This window comes from Bombina bombina, chromosome 2 (assembly GCF_027579735.1).
Source record: "Bombina bombina isolate aBomBom1 chromosome 2, aBomBom1.pri, whole genome shotgun sequence".
Classification (NCBI taxonomy): domain Eukaryota; kingdom Metazoa; phylum Chordata; class Amphibia; order Anura; family Bombinatoridae; genus Bombina; species Bombina bombina.
In genome coordinates this window covers 838,962,970-838,989,408 of record NC_069500.1, presented here as the reverse complement: position 1 = coordinate 838,989,408, position 26,439 = coordinate 838,962,970, and the positions used below count along the sequence as shown (strand labels likewise).

At 39.8% G+C, this 26,439-nt stretch overlaps 1 protein-coding gene across 7 annotated transcripts in view; it reads left to right on the top strand.

Moving 5' to 3' along the window:
• Positions 1 to 26,439, top strand: part of PTPRS (protein tyrosine phosphatase receptor type S) — a 408,837-nt gene that overhangs the window by 143,469 nt on the left and 238,929 nt on the right. For all 7 annotated transcript variants that reach the window (XM_053703177.1, XM_053703180.1, XM_053703178.1 and 4 more), the window contains exon 4: positions 12,211 to 12,354. In XM_053703177.1, coding sequence (XP_053559152.1) covers positions 12,279 to 12,354 — 76 coding nt within the window. In that variant the 5' untranslated portion in view covers positions 12,211 to 12,278. The remainder of the gene's footprint in view (positions 1 to 12,210; positions 12,355 to 26,439) is intronic.

Below are 26,439 nucleotides of genomic sequence, written 5' to 3'. Positions count from 1 at the left end.
ATGTTTTTCCAATACCTAAAAGGTTTACAGAAATTATTAATAAGGAATGGGATAGACCAGGTGTGCCGTTCTCTCCCCCTCCTATTTTTAGAAAAATGTTTCCAATAGACGCCACCACACGGGACTTATGGCAAACAGTCCCTAAGGTGGAGGGAGCAGTTTCTACTCTAGCAAAGCGTACTACTATCCCTGTCGAGGACAGTTGTGCTTTTTTAGATCCAATGGATAAAAAGTTAGAGGGTTACCTTAAGAAAATGTTTATTCAACAAGGTTTTATCCTACAGCCCCTGGCATGCATTGCTCCTGTCACTGCTGCTGCGGCGTTCTTGTTTGAGTCTCTGGAAGAGGCTTTACAGGTAGCGACTCCATTGGATGACATACTTGACAAGCTTAGAGCACTTAAGCTAGCCAATTCTTTTGTTTCTGATGCCATTGTTCATTTGACTAAACTAACAGCTAAGAATTCTGGTTTTGCTATCCAGGCGCGCAGAGCGCTATGGCTTAAATCATGGTCAGCTGACGTTACTTCAAAATCTAAGCTGCTTAACATTCCCTTCAAGGGGCAGACCCTATTCGGGCCTGTTTTGAAGGAGATTATTGCTGATATCACTGGAGGAAAAGGTCATGCCCTTCCTCAGGACAGGTCCAAATCAAGGGCCAAACAGTCTAATTTTCGTGCCTTTCGAAACTTCAAGGCAGGTGCGGCATCAACTTCCTCTAATGCAAAACAAGAGGGAACTTTTGCTCAGTCCAAGACGGTCTGGAGACCTAACCAGACCTGGAACAAAGGTAAGCAGGCCAAAAAGCCTGCTGCTGCCTCTAAGACAGCATGAAGGAACAGCCCCCTATCCGGTAACGGATCTAGTAGGGGGCAGACTTTCACTCTTCGCCCAGGCGTGGGCAAGAGATGTCCAGGATCCATGGGCGTTGGAAATTATATCTCAGGGATATCTTCTGGACTTCAAAGCTTCCCCCCCAAAAGGGAGATTTCACCTTTCACAATTATCTGCAAACCAGATAAAGAGAGAGGCATTCTTACATTGTGTACAAGACCTCCTAGTTATGGGAGTGATCCATCCAGTTCCAAAGGAGGAACAGGGACAGGGATTTTACTCAAATCTGTTTGTGGTTCCCAAAAAAGAGGGAACCTTCAGACCAATTTTGGATCTAAAGATCTTAAACAAATTCCTCAGAGTTCCATCATTCAAGATGGAAACTATTCGTACCATCCTACCTATGATCCAGGAGGGTCAATATATGACTACAGTGGATTTAAAAGATGCTTATCTTCACATTCCGATACACAAAGATCATCATCGGTTTCTCAGGTTTGCCTTTCTAGACAGGCATTACCAGTTTGTAGCTCTTCCCTTTGGATTAGCTACAGCCCCAAGAATTTTTACGAAGATTCTTGGGTCGCTTCTGGCGGTCCTAAGACCGCGGGGCATAGCAGTGGCCCCTTATTTAGACGACATCCTGATACAGGCATCAAACTTCCAAATTGCGAAGTCTCATACTTACATACATACATACATACATAGTACTGGCATTTCTGAGGTCGCATGGGTGGAAAGTGAACGAGGAAAAGAGTTCTCTATCCCCACTCACAAGAGATTCCTTCCTAGGGACTCTGATAGATTCTGTGGAAATGAAAATTTACCTGACGGAGTCCAGGTTATCAAAGCGTCTAAATTCCTGCCATGTTCTTCATTCCATTCCGCGCCCTTCGGTGGCTCAGTGCATGGAAGTAATCGGCTTAATGGTAGCGGCAATGGACATAGTGCCGTTTGCACGCCTACATCTCAGACTGCTGCAACTATGCATGCTCAGTCAGTGGAATGGGGATTACACAGATTTGTCCCCTCTGCTAAATCTGGATCAAGAGACCAGGGATTCTCTTCTCTGGTGGCTATCTCGGGTCCATCTGTCCAAAGGTATGACCTTTTGCAGGCCAGATTGGACAATTGTAACGACAGATGTCAGCCTTCTAGGTTGGGGTGCAGTCTGGAACTCCCTGAAGGCTCAGGGATCGTGGACTCAGGAGGAGACACTCCTTCCAATAAATATTCTGGAACTGAGAGCGATAGTCAATGCTCTTCAGGCTTGGCCTCAGTTAGCAACTCTGAGGTTCATCAGATTTCAGTCGGACAACATCACGACTGTGGCTTACATCAACCATCAAGGGGGAACAAGGAGTTCCCTAGCGATGTTGGAAGTCTCAAAGATAATTAGCTGGGCAGAGATTCACTCTTGCCACCTATCAGCTATCCATATCCCAGGTCTAGAGAACTGGGAGGCGGATTTTCTAAGTCGTCAGACTTTTCATCCAGGGGAGTGGGAACTCCATCCGGAGGTGTTTGCTCAATTGATTCATCGTTGGGGCAAACCAGAACTGGATCTCATGGCGTCTCGCCAGAACGCCAAGCTTCCTTGTTACGGATCCAGGTCCAGGGATCCCGAGGCGACGCTGATAGATACTCTAGCAGCGCCTTGGTCTTTCAACCTGGCCTATGTGTTTCCACCGTTTCCTCTGCTCCCTCGACTGATTGCCAAGATCAAGCAGGAGAGAGCATCAGTGATTTTGATAGCGCCTGCGTGGCCACGCAGGACCTGGTATGCAGATCTAGTGGACATGTCATCTGTTCCACCTTGGACTCTGCCGTTAAGACAAGACCTTCTACTACAAGGTCCTTTGAACGATCCAAATCTAATTTCTCTGAGACTGACTGCCTGGAGATTGAACGCTTGATTTTATCAAAGCGTGGCTTCTCCGAATTGATACCTTAATACAAGCATGAAAGCCTGTCACCAGGAAAATTTACCATAAGATATGGCGTAAATATCTTTATTGGTGTGAATCCAAGTGTTACTCATGGAGTAAGGTCAGGATTCCCAGGATATTATCCTTTCTCCAAGAAGGTTTGGAAAAAGGATTGTCAGCTAGTTACTTAAAGGGACAGATTTCTGCACTGTCTATTCTTTTGCACAAGCGTCTGGCAGATGTTCCAGACGTTCAGGCATTTTGTCAGGCTTTAGTTAGAATCAAGCCTGTGTTTAAACCTGTGGCTCAGCCATGGAGCTTAAATTTTGGTTCTTAAGGTTCTTCAAGGAGTTCCGTTTGAACCTCTTCATTCCATAGATATCAAACTTTTATCTTGGAAAGTTCTTTTTTTTGGTAGCTATTTCCTCGGCTCGTAGAGTCTCCGAGTTAGCTGCCTTACAATGTGATTCTCCTTATCTGATCTTCCATACGGATAAGGTAGTCCTGCGTACCAAACCTGGGTTTTTACCTAAGGTGGTATCTAACAAGAATATCAATCAAGAGATTGTTGTTCCATCCTTGTCTCCTAATCCTTCTTCAAAGAAGGAGCGTCTATTACACAATCTGGACGTGGTTCGTGCTTTAAAGTTTTACTTACAAGCTACTAAAGATTTTCGTCAAACATCTGCTTTGTTGTCTACTCTGGACAGAGGAGAGGTCAAAAGGCTTCGGCCACCTCTCTTTCTTTTTGGCTAAGAAGCATAATCCGCTTAGCCTATGAGACTGCTGGCCAGCAGCCTCCTGAAAGGATTATAGCTCATTCTACTAGAGCTGTGGCTTCCACTTGGGCCTTTAAAAATTAGTCTTCTGTTGAACAGATTTGCAAGGCGGCGACTTGGTCTTCGCTTCATACTTTTTCAAAATTCTAGAAATTTTATACTTTTGCTTCTTCGGAGGCTATTTTTGGGAGAGAGGTTTTACAGGCAGTGGTACCTTCCGTTTAAGTACCTGCCTTGTCCCTCCCTTCATCCGTGTACTTTAGCTTTGGTATTGGTATCCCACAAGTAATGGATGATCCGTGGACTGGATACACCTTACAAGAGAAAACATAATTTATGCTTACCTGATAAATTTATTTCTCTTGTGGTGTATCCAGTCCACGGCCCGCCCTGTCATTTTAAGGCAGGTAATTTTTAAATTTAAACTACAGTCACCACTGCACCCTATGGTTTCTCCTTTCTCTGCTTGTTTTCGGTCGAATGACTGGATATGGCAGTTAGGGGAGGAGCTATATAACAGCTCTGCTGTGGGTGATCCTCTTGCAACTTCCTGTTAGGATATCCCACAAGTAATGGATGATCCATGGACTGGATACACCACAAGAGAAATAAATTTATCAGGTAAGCATAAATTATGTTTTTTTAGCAATAAAGTATTTTATAATTAGTGTTTGTACTTTTATTTTTTTTATTTTTACATAATGCTATTGCACACTTTATAAACTACGGTATAGTGTAAGAATGACTAATATATGCACCAGCAAACCAAAAAAATAAATAGTGTGACTCACTTTATTGCTATATTCACTTTATTGTGATGGTCTGGCACTGAACCTGCAAAATCTCTGAGGTACGCCTGTATTGTTTATTTCTAAACAATTAGGGGGTCAATCCAATTGTCAAAGGTAGGGGCTACAGAGAAGAAAAAAATGTAAATGACCCTGCTAAGGGGGACAGATTACAAGTGGAGCTGTATTTATCACTCCCGCACTAACTCCGCTAGAAGTTAGCTTTTGTGCGTGTCAGGTAGCTCTTATATTACAATTTGAAAGTAAACCCTTTTCGCTCGTGTGTCAACCCGATGTGCGTGAAAAAACAAATTTAGAATATTGCGCGCACAATAACTTATTTCCCCATAGAAGTCAATGGAGCAAAAACGATGGGAAAAAATCCCTACTCGCTGCAGAATGTTGGCAGTTTCAGTTCCCAGATGTGGGCTAGACAAGATGCATTAGGCCACTAAAAATAAACAGGTGGCATGGATTATTGATTGACGTAATTTTGGGGCTGCAGATCCACACTCCTGGTATGAGTAACCAGAGGGGCGGCAGGGTGATAGGGGTGTCCAGTAGGCCCCCCTCTGGAATCTTGTTTTTTTATCTCTAAGTATAAGAACACATTTGGGTTTTTTGATGACAATAAGCCACCATTTTTCGAATGATTTGCAGCACATAAATAAAACACCTGATGTTAATGTTTTAGCCAATTTTATTTATTTAATCTCCCCCTACAAACATTTAATCAGATGTCTATGGCTTAAGTTCCAGTTTTTAAGGCACCACATGCGGTCTGTTGCATGGGTTTGCTGAGCCCAGCCCTAAAATATATGAAAAGTTCTATTTAATCCCAAAATGTCAAAACAAGAGGTCATAATTCAGGTTTGAAGGGTGGCAGGTAGGGATGCCACCTCAGCCATGTTTTCCTGGACACTTATTACTTACACATGCTGCAGGGTGGAAAATGTATTATGCCTCTGGACATCACAATACATGTTTCTCCCTGCTTACCCTGCAGCATGTGTAACTAATAAGTGTCCAGGAAAACATGGCTGAGGTGATATCCCTAGTAGCAGGTGTAACATTTGTTATCCTAAACTTTAATATAGGATTATTAACCAATTAGATCTTCTTTCTAGTTCTAATCTTCCACCATGATATGTTTCTATCTGCTGTCACCTTTTATTCTGGCTTTACCTCTGTCATTTTATTCAGTTTTGTGTGCAGCAGAATTTAGCTAAAAGGCAGAGCATGTATTTCTTGCTTACATCATCATCCTTATTCCTGACTGTATGAGAATAGCTGCCTACCGCACATCTCATAGAATATGTCTGTTAGCAACCTTTCATGCACTTTAAGGGGCATACAAGCCTTTGAGTGACTGGTCTACTTGTATTGTTTTGTAAGCATTGTCTCATTAAACAAAGGAAATTAGATGGGGCAGTTAATTGAAAAAGAGTAAGTTTTTTTTTCTTTCTGTTCCTTTAAAAGGAAGTGATTTCTCTGCAGCTTTGCAATAAATTAGAGTATGTAAGTTTGCTAAAATGTTTTATAGAATGCATTAACACCTTGCTTGCTTCATTTGTTTTTAAATAGCGAAGTTCTTCCCACACTTCCCTTATTTGGAGGTACCAATTTGGACTTGTCATTTTGTTAACATAATCTCCATTGTTTTGAAGTTGCTTATAATATTTACTGTGCTAAGGCCAATTGTGGACAGATACGTGGCAGGCTTGGCCTTTTGAAGTCTGCTGTGTGCACTTCTCGTTCTCAAACTCTCAATTTTGTGGTTTAAATTACAAGAAGTTTCTTTCTTTCTTTGTCTCTCTCTCTTTCTTTGTCTCTCTTTCTTTTTCTTCTCTCTCTCTCTCTCTCTCTCTCTCTTTATTTCTCACTTTCTCTCTCTAAACATTTCACAGCACATTTTGATTTTCTTCTCATGTTATAAGCATTATTATATCATTTTGAAAGCTAAGGTATCTCCTACCTAATTATGAATATTTGGAATTTGTCATCAGATTCATAATTATTCAGTCTCTTCAAACGAATTGCTGCCATCATTTTTTCTTTTTCACTCTGCGCCCAATATCCCATTTCCCCTCCCTTTTCAAGCTATTTCACCCTAAGTCTCTCCTACAGATTACATGCCATGTTTAACATCTTCCAAGCCTGGCCTTTGCTTTTTTCTCCTCTTTGCTACTGTGACCTCTGTGCTGTACAATCAGTAGCTCATGTATCCGGTCTGCTGGACTTATCTCCTCGGTGTGAGAGGTCTGACAGCTGGGCTACAGAAGGTCAGAGGTGATGCTAATGTCTGTATATACACAAGAAATCCGTTTATATAGAATTGTTTTAAGATCTGTACTTTCCCTTGTATGGGGTTTTCAATCGGAGATGTGTACCTTATTTTAAGGGACATTCCTGTCAAAACTGAAATGCACATCAGTACATTTAATCTCTATATATACAACTTTTATTATTCTAGTGAAAGCTATCACACTGTTTCTAGTGATAGATTTTAATTTGCAGGCAGAGCATATCTAAATATGCTACATCTGCCATGCAAAGTGAGTCATTGCCAATGGAATGCAAGGCACAACCATTTAGCTACAAGCATTTTTGCTAATACAAGTACAGGTAGAAAATAATTTATCCAAACTGCTTGGGACTGGAAAAGTTTTGGATTTTCTGAATATTTTCATCCTTAAAACTGGACAGTTTAGATTGGGGATGGGACCTTGGCAGAAGATTGTGACTTACAGGGAGGGAAAATGGTAATTTTTTATATATATATATTTTGTTTAAATTTAAGTTTGGGTTTCAGAATAAGTTTGTTTTTTGGAATTCCAGATTTAGGGACTTGAACCTGTGTTGGAAAAATGCTTCTATTCAAAACGGAGATGCACTGGTGTTAACTCCAGTTTGGGCTGACTAATAGTTCTGCATTTTTTGATAGTCTGTTTTAGTTGTGTATATAAGTGGACAAAAATATATAAGAGGATTAAAGAAATTAATTGAATCAGGCTCCAGAACTGCTGCTGCTTTATACAAATTAGGATATTTTATGCAGAAGATGTAGTGTTCAAATTTTGGATGCTCATTCATAGAAAAAAAGTGGGGATTAAAGGGATATTAAACCTAAAAGTGAAAGTTAAAGGGACAGTCTATTCAAAATTAAAGTTACATGGTACAGATAGGGCATGCAATTTTAAACAACTTTCCAATTTTCTTTTATCATTAAATTTGCTTTGTTCTCTTTGTATTTTTAGTTGAAAGCTAAACCAAGGTAGGTTCATATGCTAATTTATAAGCCCGTGAAGGCTGCCTCTTATCTCAAAGCATTTGACAGTTTTTCACAGCTAGAGGTTGTTAGTTCATGTGTGCTATATAAATAACATTGTGCTCACACCCGTGGAGATACTTATGAGAGGGCATGGATTTGCTAAAATGCACGTCTGTCAATCTGCAGAGGTAAGTATATTAATATAACTGTGTTGATAATGCAAAAATGGGGAATTGTTAATAAAGAAAGTAACTATCTTTTTAAACAATAATAATTCTGGAGAAGACTGTCCCTTTAAGATAAAGTTCATATATATAATGTCTTATTCCTATTAATAACATAGTTCATGGTGTGAATTATTATGTACATGGTTTGAATTAATTAATCTGCATTCACAGATTTTGAGGTTATGCAGAGTTGCATGAGCAAGAATATAGCCGCAGATTTAAAGGGACAGTCTACCATAGAATTGTTATTGTTTTAAAAGATAGCTAATCCCTTTATTACCCATTCCCCAGTTTTTCATAACCAACACAGTTATATTAATGTACTTTTTACCTTTGTGATTACCTTGTATTTAGGAACCTTCTTCCAGCCCCCTGATCACATGACTGTGACTGTTTATTATCTATTGTCTTAAATTTAGCATTGTGTTGTGCTAAATCTTAAATAACCCCCTGTGCCTGAACACAGTGTTATCTATATGGCCCACGTGTACTTTCTGTCTCTTTGTGCTGAAAAGAGATTTAAAGGACCAGTCAACTCAGTAGATTTGCATAATCAACAAATGCAAGATAACAAGACAATGCAATAGCACGCTTCAAATGAGTAGTAGATTTTTTCTGACAATTTTAAAAGTTATGTCTTTTTCCACTCCCCCTGTACCATGTGACAGCCATCAGCCAATCACAAATGCATACACGTACCATGTGACAGCCATCAGCCATTAGCAAATGCATACACACTTATTCTTGCACATGCTCAGTAGGAGCTGGAGACTCAAAAAGTTTAAATATAAAAAGACTGTGCACATTTTGTTAATGGAAGTAAATTGGAAAGTTGTTTAAAATGGCATGCTCTATCTGAATGATAAAAGTTTAATTTTGATTGAGTGTCCCTTTAAAAAGCATGTGATAAGAGGCAGCCCTGAAAGGCTTAGAGATTAGCATATGAGCCTACCTATGTTTAGTTTAAACTAACAATACCAAGAGAAAAAAGCAAATTTGATGATAAAAGTAAATTGGTAAGTTGATTAAAATTAAAAGTCCTATCCGAATAATGAAAGTTTAATTTATACTAGACTGTCCCTTTAAGAAGCAGAAACTGCTTCTATTGCTTCTCCACCACCTCAGAGGTGTGTGTGTGTATATATATATATATATATATATATATATATATATATATAAATAACCCTGTTATTGACATGCCCTGCTCTAGTGTAATTGGTTGCGCCAGATGTCAGGGTTTTTTCCCTGCTTTGTTTGCCATGTGCTGCTGGCAGCCATTTTACTCACCGCTCTTGCTGACTCTGGTGCATAGTGTGTGATGCTGCTCATTTCCTGCACACCCTTATATGACCAGACTGGTGTACATCATCCATGTGAGGTTGCAGTCTCAGAATTGTGATGTCATCACTTATTATTTAAAGGGCCTCTGTTCGGTATGCGTTGTCTCAGACCTGTTTGTGAGTTCCAGTTCCTGTGTATTACCTGGCTGTCTGATGTCCCTCCTGGTTCCTGATCCCTGGCTTGTTCCTGACTCTGCTGTTCTCTTTGTTCCTGATTCTATCTCGTCTGACTACTCGTTTTGGCTCCTGACTCGGCTCGTCTGACTACCTGCTTTGGTTTTGACTCCTGGCTTGTTATTTGACTTGAGGAATTTGTATTATTTTTTCGCTATTAATAAAGGTGTGATTATTTTTGCACTTCTCGTCTAAGTCTGATTCCTGGCACCCTGACACCAGAGCAGGGGGCGGCATTGCACAAGAGAGCTCTGGCGATTGTAAGCGAACAGTTTCTCTATGTGCAAACCTGCCCACCTGCAGTCATGCTAAATTTTGCTCATAGTAACATAAGGTTGAAAGAAGACAGAAGTCCATCATTTGTAAATTTCGTCTTTTTTTATGAACATGTGCGTGTTCTGTAAGCAATAATAAAATGCCAGGTGCAGTTGTAAATACCTAGGGAGAGTGATTTTAATATGTACTGACTGGAGCTTGTAATGTGTTGGAATGTTATTTCTACACAGTTAACTAATAATGCCAGCAAGAGATGAGTCACAGGTTTGATTACAGCAGCATATATAACATCTCATACTTTTTGCTTCCTGTACTGTGTTTAACCACAGAAATGTGTGTATATGTATGTATGTATTTATATGTATAAATGTGTGTGTGTGTGTGTATATATATATATATATATATATATATATATATATATATATATATATATATATATATATATATATATTAGGGATGCACCGAAATTTCGGCCGCAGAAAGTTTTGGCCGAAAATGAAATTTTTTGTTATTTCGGTTTTCGTTTTTTTTGCCTTTTATTTTCGGTAAAATTATTGTGTAGCATATTTCAAATTTGATGCCAGCCTAGAGCTGCTGTTTGAGTTCATTACTTGACTTACTGTTTTGCATATAATAATAGTTTTCTAGGACTATACTTTATTTTGATAATTGGTAACAAAACAAAAACGGTTAAATCTGATTCTGTTACACAGAACTAAATAAAGAATAATACTAGTGATGCACCAAAATTTGGGCCGCCGAAAATGTGCAATTCCAATTTTGGCCCAAAGAGGACCAAAATGGCTAAAAATGTACAGCCCTCCCCTGTTCTATTGAGTTACATGTCTATCCTTAACATAAGGTGAGCAGCACAGCACTGGCATGGTACACAGAGCACACACATAAGTACCATTACATGATGATATTTGAAACCAGCAGAGAAGGAAACCAAAGTTCTGAATAGTGAATACATTAATCAAAAGAGGATAAGTAACATGTTTATAAACACTTGATATTATCAGACACAGCCCTAAGCGCACACAGTGAATATCTTTAAGCCTTATATACAGTGCTCATACATCAGCCTCTTGTGCGTAGACATTCTATTCGCCTGAGGCAAATATGCGTGCACACTTTATATGCATAAGCCCCAAGCTCGCACACAGTTGGTACAAATTAGCACCCACCAGACAGTGTATACAAAAAGCACAGTAACTTTCTATAACCACCTTGCACGTAAGGTTGTAGCTTAGTCCGGTGGTCCTGGTGATAGGTGACAGGCAGACTCCATTTGGGGCTCCGGACATATAATCTGATGGGTCAGTGTGAGACCCGAACCAGGAACTAGGCGGAGATACGATGAGAGACGATCGGGTGCAGCCACGCTCATCGCACGGATAACTACACCCAAAAACAAATCACATGTCCACCTCGTATTGTTGTCTGGCTATAACCACGCTCTCCTTTATAGAGCTCCAGTTTCACTGCAGATCACGCCCTATGGTACAAGTGACCACGTCCATTTGTTGGAGCTTTCCCGCCTACAAACTCTCTCAGCTACACACACACACACTGTAGTTAAAAAAGAAAAAAACAATTTCGGTTTTGTTTCGGTTTTCGGCCAGGGGCATCCTGAATTTTCGGTATCGGTTTCAGTCCAGAATTTTCATTTCGGTGCATCCCTAATAAATAAATAAATAAATATATATATAAATATATATATATATATATATATATATATATTATATTATATTTTTATATAGCATTTAGGTGTAAGAGACAAATGGTGCCCTACAAATTGCTTTCAAATGTGGTGAAGTTCACAACATGTGAATCCTGTCATTTTTGCAAATTGATAAATCTTGCCCTTAGTATCCTTTTGTTGAAAAAGCAGCAATGCACTACTGGGAACTAGATAAACACATTGGGTGAGCCAATGACAGGATGTAGTTATGTCCACCAATCAGCAGCTGGTTCCTAGAAATGCATTGCTCCTGAGCTTATCTAGATGCTTTTCACCAAATTCAAGATAATAAAGCAAATTAGATAATAAAGTAAATGGGAAAGTTGTTTAAAATTGCATGCTCTTTCTGAGTTATGTTGTTGTAAACTTTAAAGTTTTTATTAACAATTTTAGTAATCTTAAAGTAAACGATGGGGACTTTACTTTATGAAAGTCTTGGTAAACGCTTAATTTTTTAAAAATAATTCCACTTTCATGTGTTTATACAATCCGACATTCCTCCGCACGTAACGGATACTCTTTTTTTTTTTTTAAATTCAGTGACCATTCAGGCTGTAGCCAATAGTTTTGCTCTCCCTTTGGCGCCCAAAGCCAGTGGCAAAAGGGGGCGCGATACGATTGGTTACAGCATGAATCATCACTGAACTAAGAAATATAGTATCCATTAGGGATAGAGCAATTTCATGAATTAAAGTCCCCATCTTTTACTTTAAGATTACTAATATTGTAAATTAAACGTTAATGTTTACAATTACTTTGACGTTACTTTCCCTTTTTAATAATTATACATTCAGTATTGTGTGCTAATAATGAGGCAAACTATTCATATTTTTCTATTTATTTATTCTAGACTCTACTCCCGCAATAGTCCCTCCTTTTCCGACTGCACTGAGATTCGGGATCAGAAGCTGAAAGATCATGTATAGTTCCAGTATGATGCCACTTGTATCAGTCATTGGCCATCTACTGCTTCTTGCCGGAAGCAATGCTGACAGTATGTACAGAAATATTACACATTTTCAAATTATTTTGGTTTGCTTAGAAATGGGTTTAGACAAAATAAGAAATTTGTAAATTGGTCATTTTGTATAATCTGTGCGATTGCATTTCTTTAGAAAAAATACCTTGACTTATCTGGTTTCACATCTATTCAAATAAATAGCTAGAAGTATTTAAAGGTGTTGCAGAATAATATCTTCTTTACCTTTTTATAATTCAGCATTTAAGCACTTATCTGCTCAGGCACCATTAAAATGCCGTTACAAATACAGCTTTAGCATTGTGATTATCCAACCTAAGCTCAAATGTTCTGCCCATGAGATAAATCACCATGCCAGTTTTCATGAAGATGTGTACAATCATTTGCTTTGTAGCTTTATAAAAAAAATGCATGTACTGCTCAAATAAAGTGTTTATTTTGTCTTTTGTCTTTTTTTTTTTTTTTTTTTTTTTTGTATATTTTTCTGTATGTTTATAAAGTTAAAAATAATATAAGCTTACTCTCTTACCTGATGTTTTCTTAGATGGCAGCATGTTGAGGCAGGTATAGTCATAGACAAGGAGAGATAAACACACGCAGAGGCAGGGATAGAGAGACAGTCAGGGATAGATATGTAACATAAATCCTAACATTTGTGGCTGGTTTTTAGGGACTAGTGAGGTTGATGGGGGCACTATTTTGTGGGTTTAGCTGTGTTGGGAGGGGTGAGATGATGGGTGGTTAGTGGGGAGGGATTGTGGGTGTGGCTGGGTGATAAGTGGGTGTGACTTGGTGTTCTGTGGGTGGTGCTAAGGGAAATTCTGCATATAGGGACACGTGGCTGTCTCAGAAGAACAGCAGGACAGAGCTCAGAATCATAGACTGTCCCTCTCAAATAGGGACATTTGGGAGACCTGATGTGTATATACTGTATGTATTTATGTGTATCTATCTATATTATCTATCCTATCTCTCTATCATATAATCAAACCCCATAAAATGAAAGTGTTTTATTGTGACGTTTGATTCACCCCTTTTTACAGCACTTTAAAACATCAGGGTAAAACCATGCTTTTGGAAGTCTGGAGAGTGTCACCTCCATGTTTAAAATGGTTTTATATATTATACATTAGGCTGAGCACTCTGACTTTATAAATGTTACTAGTGAGAATGTAGATCAGGGGTGAATCCCACCTTTCCCTTTCTTTATTCAGTTTGGAGAAGGCTTGTGCGGAAGTCTTTGCTAGCAGAAGGTTTGAGTCCTCTCATTGCAGCTCACTCACTAGTGCAAGATGACATCGTTAGATGAGAATACAAGGCTTTGGTGCTATATGGGGGAATGTGAAGAAAATCATTTTAAGTTTGCCTTATTCTTTCACAGAGCTAATAAATTAAGTCCTCTTAATTCGTGGGCTTGGGCGTTGGAGTAATATTGTAGTTTGTTTTAAGACTCTGGTCAGCTCCATTTTTGGATCATGTAACTTCATTAAACATGAAATGAAATCAACAACACACTCTTTAATAATTATAGTACTTTAACTACCTGCATAACAGTCTATAAAATGTTTGTAAAGTATATTAAATATAACTACACTCAGTAAGTCTCTATGGTTTTATTACCAGCCAGTGAACAGTTTGTACTTGTAGTGTGAGCTCTGACACTCTAGGGAAGGGTAGGCAAACTGTGGCCTGAGGGCCAAATCCGGCCCATTACCTATTTGTGTGGCCCTCAAGTTAAGAATGTGTGTTTCATTTTAAATGCTTGGAGATTTAAAAAAAAAAAAGAATGTTTCATGACACGTAAAAATGTTATGGAATTCAAGTTTTAGTGTCAATAAATAGTTTTATTAGAAAACGGCCACTCTCTTTCATGTATGTATTGCCTATGGCTGCTGTCATGCTACAATAGCATAAAGGAGTAGCTGCCACAGAGACCGTATGTTGCACCCCCTCAATGCTTTGCGCTGTTGTGTGGTTCGCTACAATATAGGTTGAGACAATATCACCCACTTAAACGAATGCAAACGTAAGAAAATTAAAAACTGTTTTCTTTCCTAAGACATGGAGAGTCCACAACGTCGTTCCAATTACTAGTGAGATATTCACTCTTGGCCAGCAGGAGGAAAGAGCACCCCATCAAAGCTGTTAAATGTCACTTCCCTTACCCATAACCCCCAGTCATTCTCTTTGCCTCTGTCAATGGAGAACGTGAAGTTGGTGTCTGAAGCTATTTATTACATTTTCAGGTTCTTTTCCTTGCAAGCAAGGATTTGGGTTTAGCTGTGTCCACGTCAAACTCTTGAGTAAGAGTAGTGGTGGCTTTTAAGCAGTTAGAAAGTGGCAAGACGGCCTTTGCTTTGTTTTCTAACATATTTGCTGCCCTCGGTATAGAAAGCCAGAGTTGGTTACTCTGTTCTTTCTTTTTCTACAGGTCTCTGTAAAGAGTATGTATCCTTTCACGCCTTGTGAGCTGTGTTCCTGCCCGACAGCTAGATTTGCAGGTAAGTGCTTTTGTCTTCTAGGAACTGGAGACTTGCATTATCTATTTTAATTCTGCATTAATTTCATGGGACATTATAATCCTTTAGTAAGGATTGTTTGGGGCAGTTTTCAGGCACTATTTGTATGTGAAAAGAGACTATAGGGTTAACGGCCTTCCTTATAGGTTTGAGAGGGCCTCTAACCTTACGGCTATATGATTTTAATTTCATAACATTAATAATATTATTAAACATTAATGTGGGGAATGTTTTAAACGGTTAATCCGTTTTTCACTTCAGAGTATGAAACATGCACTTTTTTTCTTATTGCACAGTTTCTTTTGATGCCGCTCAGGTGACCTCCTGATCTTCCGCTTCTGAGAGCGGTGTCATTTCTGTGATTTTCTCTTCGTTGCGGCTATGAGACATCATCTGGCCGACTGGAGAGTCCTTGGTTTGTTCAATCCCTGAAGGTTACGGTAGGTCACCTCAGCTTCTGAGGTGTAGAGGTGTATTTTCTATTTATTTGCCTAGCGTTTTGAAGAAAACTTTTTTTCTTAAAGTGACATACCTTACTTGTTGGGCCTTTATCAACCATGGATAATGAACAGGAGTCTGTTCCTTTTGATAAATGCTTATTATGTTTAGAGACCCAAATTGTCTTACCTATGCAATTTTGTTCCTCATATTTAGAAAAAGCTTTAAAATGTAAAGACAAATTACTTGTTTCTGAGCTTAATGTCTCTCAGGATGATGCTGTCCAGGCAGTGCCACAGCTTTCTCCTCACACTTCCTAAGCCTCAACGGCTTCACATACAGTGCCCTGCAATTCCTCTCAGCCTCCTGGAGGAGTTTATTTGCCAATAGATTTTGCCGCACAGATATCTTCTGTGGTATCTGCAGCTTTATCTGCTTTTCCCAATGATGGGGAAGTGCAAGAGGAAATCTAAACTTTTTTTTTTTTTTTTTGTGAAAGGTGTCTGTCCCGTGTGCTGCTCGGCAGGATGACCTCCCTCATAAGTCTGATGAGGAGGATACCTCGGTAGCTTCTGAGGGTAAAATCTCAAATTCGGACAGTATAAATCTGATTCTGAAGAAGCAAATTTCAGATTAAAGCTTGAGCACCTTTGTTTACTGCAAAAGGAGGTACTGGCTACTTTGGACGACTCTGATTCTTCTGTCGCTGTCAACCCTAAGAAATCTAGAAAACCTAACAAATACTATGATGTTCCTTCCTCTGTTGAAGTGTTTCCTGTTCCAGGAAAGTGTCAGAGCTCACACTACAAGTACAAACTGTTCACTGGCTGGTAATAAAACCATAGAGACTTACTGAGTGTAGTTATATTTAATATACTTTACAAACATTTTATAGACTGTTATGCAGGTAGTTAAAGTACATTCCATAGATATTAAGCTGTTATCTTGGAAGGTTTGGTTTCTTATCGCTATTCTGCTCTGAGAGTTTCCGAACTCTCGGCTTTGCAATGCGATTCGCCTTAGCTTATTATTCATGTGGATAAGGTGGTCCTTCGTACTAAATTGTTTTTTCTCCCTAAGGTGGTTTCAGATAGAAATATTAATCCGGAAATTGTTGTTCCTTCTCTCTGTCCTAATCCTTCTTCTCATAAAGAACGTCTGTTGCATAACTTGGATGTTGTGCGTGCTCTCAAATTTTACCTACAGGCTACTAAGGATTTTTGCCAGTCTTCTGCCCTGTTTGTTACTCTGGAAAGCATAAGGGTCAGAAGGCTTATCGTTTTGCTTATGAGACTGCTGGACAGCAGCCTCCTGAGAGAATTATGGCTCATTCCACTAGGGCTGTCTCTTCTTTTTGGGCTTTCAAAAATGAAGCTTCTGTGGTACAGATTTGTAAGGCGTCAACATGGTCCTCTCTGCATACTTTTTACAAATTTTACAAATTTGATACTTTTGCCTCGGCTGAGGCCTCTTTTGGGAGAACGGTTCTTCAAGCGGTGGTGCTTTCTGTTTAGGTCTAGTTGTCTTGTTCTCCCTCCCTGTTTATTCCATGTCCTCTAACTTGGGTATTGGTTCCCACTAGTAATTGGAATGACATCGTGGACACTCCATGTCTTAGGAAAGAAAAGAAAATTTATGCTTACCTGATAAATTTCTTTCTTTCCGTACATGGAGAGTCCACCACCCCACCCTTCAGATTAGACAGTAATGTTTTACTAAACCTCGGGCACCTCTACACCTTTTTGTTATCTTCTTTTTCCATTTCCCTTTGACTGAATGACTGGGGGTTATGGGTAAGGAAAATGACACTTAACAGCTTGGCTGGGATGCTCTTTGCCGCCTCCTGCTGGCCAGGAGTGAATATCCCACTAGTAATTGGAATGACGTTGTGGACTTTCCATGTCCGCAAAGAAAGAAATTTATCAGGTAAGCATACATTTTATTTTTATTCACAGCAGAATTTCTTCACAATAATAAAAAAAAAGGAAAATGAGGATGCAACCAAAGTACTTTTCTAAGTGACTCATATGTGCGGCATTCTTTATTTTGTCAATAAAAATGTGTTGAAATATTTTTTAGCTCTTGTTATAATATCCTTAAAGGGATATGACACCCAAAAATTTTCTTTTGTTATTCAGACAGAGCTTTTTTTTTTAACTTTTATTATCAAATTTGCTTTGTTCCCATGATGTTCTGTGTTTTGAGATACCTAGGTAGGCATCTGGAACACTTCATGGCAAGTAATAGTGCTGCCCTCTAGTGCTCTTGCAAATGGATAACATTCTTACAATACTGCTGCCATATAGTGCTCCAGAAATGAGCCGGCTCCTGAGCATATCTACCTGCTTTTCTTTCCAAAGGCAGAGGGAGTCCACAACTTCATTCATTGCTGTTGGTAATATCAACACTTGGCCATCAGGAGGAGGCAAAGACACCCAGCCAAAGGCTATAAATATCCCTCCCACTTACCCTTTCCCCCCAGTCATTCTTTGCCTTTTGTCACTAAAGGAGGTGGCAGAGAAAGTGTTAGAAGAGTCCTTTAATGGTCCTTTAATGGGTATTTTCCCTTAAAGAGAGGATGGAGTTTCTTTAAGTAACCATGTAAATCTCTCAGTGAGAGTAGTGGTGAAGGTTAGCAGCTGGATGCGGCAGGGATTGTGCTCTGTGTAATATCTAGCTATTTGATCTAACAACCCCTTGGGGAACCAGTGTTAGCGTTTTACACTGTTTCCCTTTATTTCATTCAGGTCACTGTCAGACAACGTTAAAGAGATTGTCACACCTTGAGACACTGTGTCTGCTCCGCTGCGCCGATCCTGGAGGCTAAGTCCTTTTAATGTTTTCATATGGAAAATATACCTAGGTCTATGTATAAACCTAATAGTCACAGTGTGACACTGATTGAAGACTCTAACGGATCTGGGGACAATCTCCTCCGTAGTTGAGGTGGATATTATGAGCAGTTGGGGAAGAAATTGTGTGCTGCTTAGCTCTTTTGGCCAACGGAGCACTTTGTGTATGGGGCCTGGCTAATGAGAGTTTTTTTTATTAGGATGGCAGATGGAAGATTTTCAGCGATGCACAGCTGATATTAGCTTTGCGCACTTTTGACTAGAGTAAGGGCGATCCCTGACTTGTGCACCGTATGACCGGGCACAGTTTCCTCTTGTTCCTGTACCGCTACAGCAGGGAGGTTCGTTGCTGCAGGGAGATATCGAAGTCAGTCCTGTAGAATCTGGGAGGTGGTAAGTAGCTCAGCCAAGGCTGCAGGTAGAGGTGTCACTCTTGGTAATTAAAGTTTTGTATTGGACGTGTGTTGAGATACGTTATCCTGCTATGGGGGACACTGACATTAACCCCTCAGAGGGGTCTTGCTCAACTATCTCTATACATAATAAATGTTTATATTGTGAGGAGACTATGGTTTGCCCCCCTGCACAATTTTGCTCTATCTGCCTAGGTGATGTTTTAAAAGCTAAGAAGGGGTCTAAAACTGTTAATCCTTCTGGTAAGCTTTTTCTCTCTGAGCCATCCACCTCTCAGGACTCTGTTTTCCAAGAGATGCCTATTCTTGTACCGCAGTTCCCTTTTAACCCTATATCACAAGCAGTTCCCCGTGGCGCACCTGTAACTCCTGCTGGAGGTGGTTTATTGCCAGCAGATTTTACTTCACAACTCAAGTCTGGGAAACGTAAGAGAAAGGTTAAGCATAGTTCTGCTGATTGGGGGATAGCCCTTCACTTCAGTCTGAGTTAGCCAGTCTGCCTCATATTTCTGAGGATGAGTTAACCTCTGTTGCATCAGAAGGTGAGCTTTCAGAGTCAGAGGTTTCAGGAAAAAAAAAACTCCTACCTCTGAGGAGTCTAACTTCAGATTTAGAATTAAGCACCTCCGTTTTCTGTTGAAGGAGGTTTTATCTACCCCAGAAGTCCCAGAAGCTTAGCTTACTGAGAAACCTAAGTTTCCTAAGATAGATATAGGGTCTATGAGGAAAAGAAGGTTCCAGAAACCTTCCCGGTTCCAGTCTGCTTGGCAAACATTATTGCAAAAGAATGGGAGAGGATTGGTACTCCTTTCTCTCCTCCTGTAACCTTTAAAAAAATGTTTTCAGTCCCTGAATCTCATCTGGAGCTGTGGAGCTCCATTTCTAAGGTGGATGGAGCCATTTCCACTCTCTTTTAGGGATCCTATGGACAAGAAACTTGAGTTACTTAAAAAGGATGTTTCAACATATGGGTCTCCTGTTTTAACCAGCTGCCGCAGTTGCAGGTGCGGAAACATATTGGTGTGACTCTTTATCAGAATTAATTGAAGTTGAATCCTCACTGGAGGATATTCAGGATAAGATCAAGGCTCTAAAAATAGCCAATTTTTTTTATTTGTGATGCTAATATGCAGATTGTCTGTCAGAATGCCAAGGTCTCATCTGGGTCTGCTGACATGGTATCTAAGTCTAGAATTCTCTCTTTACTATTCAAGTAGAATATTTTGTCATTTCCACTGGTTCCTTTCTCCCCCAGGATAAGAAAACTAGACCTAAGAGACGGCCGTCCTCTAGTTTTCGTTTAGACAAGAACCAACTGACTTAATCATCCTCCAAGCCTGAACAGTCCAAGGGCACTTGAAAACCAAACCAGACTTGGAATAAACCCAAGCAGACTAAGAAGCCCACAGACAATAAATCTGCATGAAGTGGCGCCCACCGATCCGGGATCGGATAGAGTAGGGGGCAGACTGTCTCTCATCGCAGAAGCTTGGGGTCAGGATGTTCAGGATCCTTGAGTGTTAGACGTAGTATCTCAAGGATACAAAATAGGGTTCCTCCAAGGATCAGATTTCTCCTGTCAAGATTGTCTACTAGACCTGAGAAAAGGGCAGCTTTCTTAGATTGTGTTCGGGACTGTTCCTCAATGGGAGTAATCGTCCCAGTGCCTCACTGTAATGACTTGCTTATTTTTTCCTAAATACAAGTTAACCAAATGTGCTATAAGTAATACAGGTCTATTGTAATTGATTTATTTTAGCCTTCTAATGATGGTCAGAATATATCAAAAGTATAAATGACAGAAATATGGAAGGCAGATATATTAGGCAGTTTTAGACAAACTTATTAAGCGGAGATTGCTAAGAGACACAAATAGGATAACCACAAACTGCAGCTCACACTTGAAGCAGATACAAAGTAAAGGCAGAAGCGAAGATAGTTAAAGGGACCGTCTACAATAGAATTTTAATGTTTTAAATGATAGATAATCCCTTTATTACCCATTCCCCAGTTTTGCATAACCAACATAGTTATATTAATATACTTTTTACCTCTGTGATTACCTTGTATCTAAGAACCTTCTTCCAGCCCCCTGATCACATGACTGTGACTGTTTATTATCTATTGTCTTAAATTTAGCATTGTGTTGTGCGAACTTAAATAACTCCCTGTGCATTAACACAGTGTTATCTATATGACCCACATGAACTTATCAGTCTCTTGTTGTGAAAAGGAATTTAATAAACATTTGATAAGATGCAGCCCTCAAGGGCTTAGAAATTAGCATATGACCCTACCTAGGTTTTGATTCAAAGAAGAATACCAAGTGAACAAAGCAAAGTTGATGATAAAAGTACATTGGAAAGTTGCTTAAAATTACAAGTCCTATCTGAATAATGAAAGTTTAATTTTGACTAGACTGTCCCTTTAATAACTTTATAGCTCTTAAAGGGACAGACAGTACACTGTAAAATTGTTTTTATATGAATGTATTTGCAATGACTTGTTATACCGGCTGCAGAGTATAAAATGTATGAGAAATTGCATTTTCAGGTTTATTTGTGTATATGAAGTAGCTGGTTTTGTGCTTTTAAACCACAGCCTATTACAATGGGTTGAGCTTCAGGTAATATCAGATCTCGTTATGTTATCACTTTTATGTACACACACTTGCTTCCTTATCTTATATTTGTCTAGAAAATTAAAGCTCAATACTTAAAGAGAACAATGGAAAATTAATAATTTTATTACTTAACTAGCATGCCCCCCCACTGAGAGTGTAATCTCTTCTGCTGGCTGTGTTTACTTAGGCTATTTAATAGAATATACTCCAGTATAGAACCTTCAGTATAGGTTGGGATACCACAGGCTAAATCAGCTATTTATGCCAAAATAGGGGTAAAGGAGCTACTTGTAAACAATTTAAAACACTCCAGCAGGTAAAATGAATCATTGGGAACAATTTAAAGGGGAGAACATTTTTGGGTGAACTGTCCCTTTAAGCACCAAGCTAGATTCAATACTGTGTAGAGAGAATATGTACAGTTCGTAACTTACGAGCAAGCTGGAGAACTCTGTATTCTCAGGTGCGATCGGTATTGCTGGCAAGTTCAATAGTAGAGTGGATTTCAGAGCACAGCCATGTCTGACGTCACTGCTGGGAGAGATGTTAGAACAGTGATGCTGCAGGCTTACCGGAGTTACGGAGGAGCAGAGAAAGTGGATGTGTTCACCGTAGATAGAAGGCACAGTAGATTGCTCACAAATGAGCCTGGTATTTGCTTTAGGATAGCAATAAGATAACTCTGGGCTTCAAAATTTGCTGGGTACGTGATTAGGACAATACGTGTCAATAAACCAGCAACTTGGAGTTTGGAAGGTGGAGACTATACAGGTGAGGGATTTTGTCTAATCAGTTGTTAAGGAGGAATAGACTGTTTGACAATAAAGGTGGAATAATCCTGACACTCATTTAGAAAGGGGTCTTGGTTTTTTACTCAAATCTCTTTGTTGTTCCAAAGAAGGAAGGGACTTACCATCCAATCCTGGACTTAAAATGTCTCAACACGTTTCTCAGGGTTCCCTCTTTCAAAATGGAGACTATAAGGTCCATCCTCCCCTTGATTCAGGAAGGACAGTTCATTACTACAATCGATTTAAAGGATGCATAGCTTTGTTCCGATCCACAAGGATCACTTTCAGTTCCTGCGGTTTGCATTTCTGTTTCAGCATTTCCAGTTCATAGCCCTACTATTTGGCTTAGGTACTGCTCCCAGAATATTTGCAAAGGTTCTGGGAGTCCTCCTAGCAGTGGCCAGATCCCAGGGTATCATATTGGCTCCTTACCTGGACGATATCTTGGTTCAAGCCTTATCTTTTCCTTTAGCAAGATATCAGACGGAGTGTCTTCTGTGTCTCCTTCAGACACACGGATGGAAGATAAATCTAGAGAAGAGTTCCCTGATCCCCACCACCAGGGTTGTTTTTCTAGGTACTATAATTGGAGACGTTCCAAACTGATGTTGGCTTGTTGAGCCATTCAGGCCACTCTAAAACCTTTGGTTGCTCAGTGTATGGAAGTGATTGGTCTCATGGTATCTTCCATGGACGTTATACCTTTTGCTCGCTTTCATCTTCGACCTCTACAATTATGCATGCTGAGGCAATGGAATGAGATTGCTTAAATCTGTCTCAACAGATTGTTCTAGACAATATGACGAGAGATTCTCTCTTGGTGGCTCTGTCAAGATCACCTGTCCCTAGGCACGTGTTTCTTGAGACCATCCTGGGAGATTGTGACTACGGATGCCAGCCTTTAAGGCTTGGGAGCAGTCTGGGGTCCCAGGAAATCTCATGGGACTTGGTCCCGAGAGGAATCATTTCTTCCAATCAATATCTTGGTACTTCGGGCCATTTACAATGCTCTGAGAGCATGGCCCCAACTCTGTTCTGCCCGGTATATAAGATTTTAATCAGACAACATAAAATCATCAGGTAGTAACAAGAAGTTCTATAGCGATGATGGAAGTAGCTCGAATCCTACATTGGGCGGAATCACACAATTGTCTTCTTTCAGCGATCCACATACCGTGAGTGGACAACTGGGAAGCGGATTTTCTCAGCAGACAGTCATTTCACCCGGGCTAGTGGTCTCTACACCCGAGGTGTTCTCTGAGATAACTCTCCGATGAGGGGGTTCCAGAGATCTACCTCATGGCATCTTGTCTCAATACCAAGCTACCCAGGTATGGGTCGAGATTGAAGGATCCTCAGGCGGAACTGGTGGACGCATTAGCAGTTCCATGGAGGTTCAGACTCATATATATATATATATATATTTCCTCTGTTGGCTCTCTTACCTCGAGTCATTGCTCGCATAAAGCAGGAACTAGTTCCGGTAATTCTAATAGCGCCATCTTGGCTGTGAAGAACATGGTTCGTAGATCTGGTGAGGATGTCCTCCCCTCCATGGAGGTTACTGTCCCGAATGCATGGACCATTTCTGCATCAAAATCTTGTTTCTCTGACTGCGTGGAAATTGAACGCCTAGTCTTATCCAAAAGAAGTTTTTCTGAGAGAATCATAGATACTCTGATCCAGGCTCGCAAGCCTGTTACTCGCCGTATTTACCACAGGGTGTGGCGTACTTACCTATATTGGTGTGAGGAGCATGGTTTTTCCTGGCATTCGAGTTGCTCAAATTCTGGCTTTTCTTCAGGATGGGTTGGAAAAGGGTCTGTCAGCCAGTTGTCTGAAGGGTCAGATTTCTGCCTTATCTGTCCTACTGAACAAGAGATTAGCAGGCATTCCTGATCTACAGTCCTTTATTCAGGATCTGGTTAGAATCAGACCTTTTTTTAAACCTGTTGCTCCTCCATGGAGCCTTAATTTGGATCTTCGTGTTTTGCAGCAAGCTCTATTTGAGCCTTTGTATTCTGTTGATCTTAAACTTCTATAAGGGAAGGTTTTGTTTTTGTTGACCATTGCCTCTGCTCGCAGGGTCTCTGAGATTTATGCTTTACAGTGTGAGCCCCCTTATCTGGTTTTCCATGCGGATAAGACCGTTTTACTTACCAAGTTAGGATTTCTACCTAAGGTGGTTTCGGATCGCGACATCTATCAAGAGATTGTTGTTCCTTCCCTTTGACCTAATCCTTCCTCGAAAGAAAGTTTGCTTCACAATTTAGATGTTGTGCATGCTTTAACATTTTATCTCCAGGCAACTAAGGATTTCAGACAATCCTCTTCTTTGTTTTAAATGCTGGTAGACGCAAGGGCCAGAAGGCCACTTTGACTTCTTTATCTTTTTGGTTGAGGAGTATCATCCGTTTGGCTTATGGGAAGGCTGGACAACAGCATCCTGAGAGGGATAAGGCTCATTCCACTAGGGAAGTTTCTTCCTCCTGGGCTTTTAAGAACAAAGCCTCTATAGATATAAATTCGATGTTTTCGCTTTAGCTGAAGCAGCTTTTGGGAGAAATGTGTTAGAGGCAATGGTGCCCTCAGATTAGGGTTCACATTTCTTCTTTTGCCCTCCCGTCTTTTATTCATTCAGTGTCTTCTAGACCTTAAGTATTGGTTCCCAACAGTAATGAATGAAATTGTGGACTCTCCCTGCCAGGAAAGAACTGATTTTATCTGGTAAGAGAATGAAGTCAAATTATTACTAGAAGATTAATACTAGAAGTAAATAAGAAAGTTGTTTAAAATCGCATGCTCTATCTGTATTATGAAAGAAATATTTTGGGTTGTGGACTCTCCCTGCCTTTTGGAAAGAAAACAAAATTTGTGCTTACCAGATAAATTTCTTTCTTTCCTGGCAGGGAGAGTCCACGGCCCCGTCAGTGTTTTTTGGGGCGGCTCCCTTTTTCTTTTTTTATGGCACCTCTATACCCTTATGTTTCTCCTACTTTTCCTTGTTCCCTCGGCAAAATGACTGGGAGGGATAGTTATAGCCTTTGGCTGGGGTATCTCTGCCTCCTCCTGGTGGCCAGGTGTTGATATTCCCAACAGTAATGAATGAAGTTGTGGACTCTCCCTGCCAGGAAAGAACGGATTTTATCTGGTAAGAGAATGAAGTCAAATTAATACTAGAAGATTAATACTAGAAGTAAATAAGAAAGTTGTTTAAAATCGCATGCTCTATCTGTATTATGAAAGAGAGATTTTGGGTTTCATATCCCTTTTAAAGTGAATGTCAACTTTCATGATAAAGTGCCCGACTTTTAAAAAAAACTATTAAAAACAGGGGCATTTTCATTCATGAAAGTTTACATTGCACTGGATTTTACAAATACTTACCTTCTTCTCCTGAAACGCTGGATCGCCGATCCCACGCCTGCAGCTCCTCTGTACTTCGTCAGCAATGACAAAATCAGCTCTCTCTCGTCATTGCTGTGCAAGTACAGCAGGAAGAAGCAGGCGGGGCAATCGGCGATCCAGCGTTTCAGGAGAAGCTAAGTATTTGTAAAATCCAGTGCAATGTAAACTTTCATGAATGAAAGTGCCCCTGTTTTTAAAGGAACAGTCAACAATGTAGATTTGCATAATTATGTAAGATAACAAGACAATGCAATAGCACTTAGTCTGAACTTCAAATGAGTATTAGATTTTTATTTCTGACAATTTTAAGTTATGTCTTTTTCCACTGCCCCTGTACCATGTGACAGCCATCAGCCAATCACAAATGCATACACTTACCATGTGACAGCAATCAGCCATTCACAAATGCATACACACTTATTCGTGCACATGCTCAGTAGGAGCTGGTGACTCAAAAAGTTAAAATATAAAAAGACTGTGCACATTTTGTTAATGGAAATAAATTGGAAAGTTGTTTAAAATTGCATGCTCTATCTGAATAATGAAAGATTAATTTAATTGAGTGTCCCATTTAATAGTTTTTTTTAAAAAACTGGGCACTGATTCATGAAACTTGACATTCACTTTAATTTTTGCCTCTTGGTCTGCAAATCCTAAAATATTTACTGTCTGGACATGAACAGAAAGAGTTTTCCGACCCCTTCTCTAGGGCACACTGCAGCTGCTCAAAGGCTTACTGGGCCTTGGCTTGAGAGCAGGTGAAGGGTAAAGTTATTTAAGGGTATACATTTTTTTTATAATCCTGTGATCTTTACTGTAAGGTATCATTGTTCCAAGTGCTTTTTTCTTTTTGTTGTTGGTGTCTTTTCAAAAGCACAGAAAAAAAGAGCAGCAAAAATAAGAGTTTTGTAATTTGGCTATTTTTGTACCTTTTAACTGGTTCTTAATCCAGCGTTCTATTACAATGATTTCCAATTGTATTCAGCAGTCTTTTCTTTTTTTTAACTGGTGTCTGACACTAGGAGGTAGATTTGTGCAATCAATGGATGTTTACAA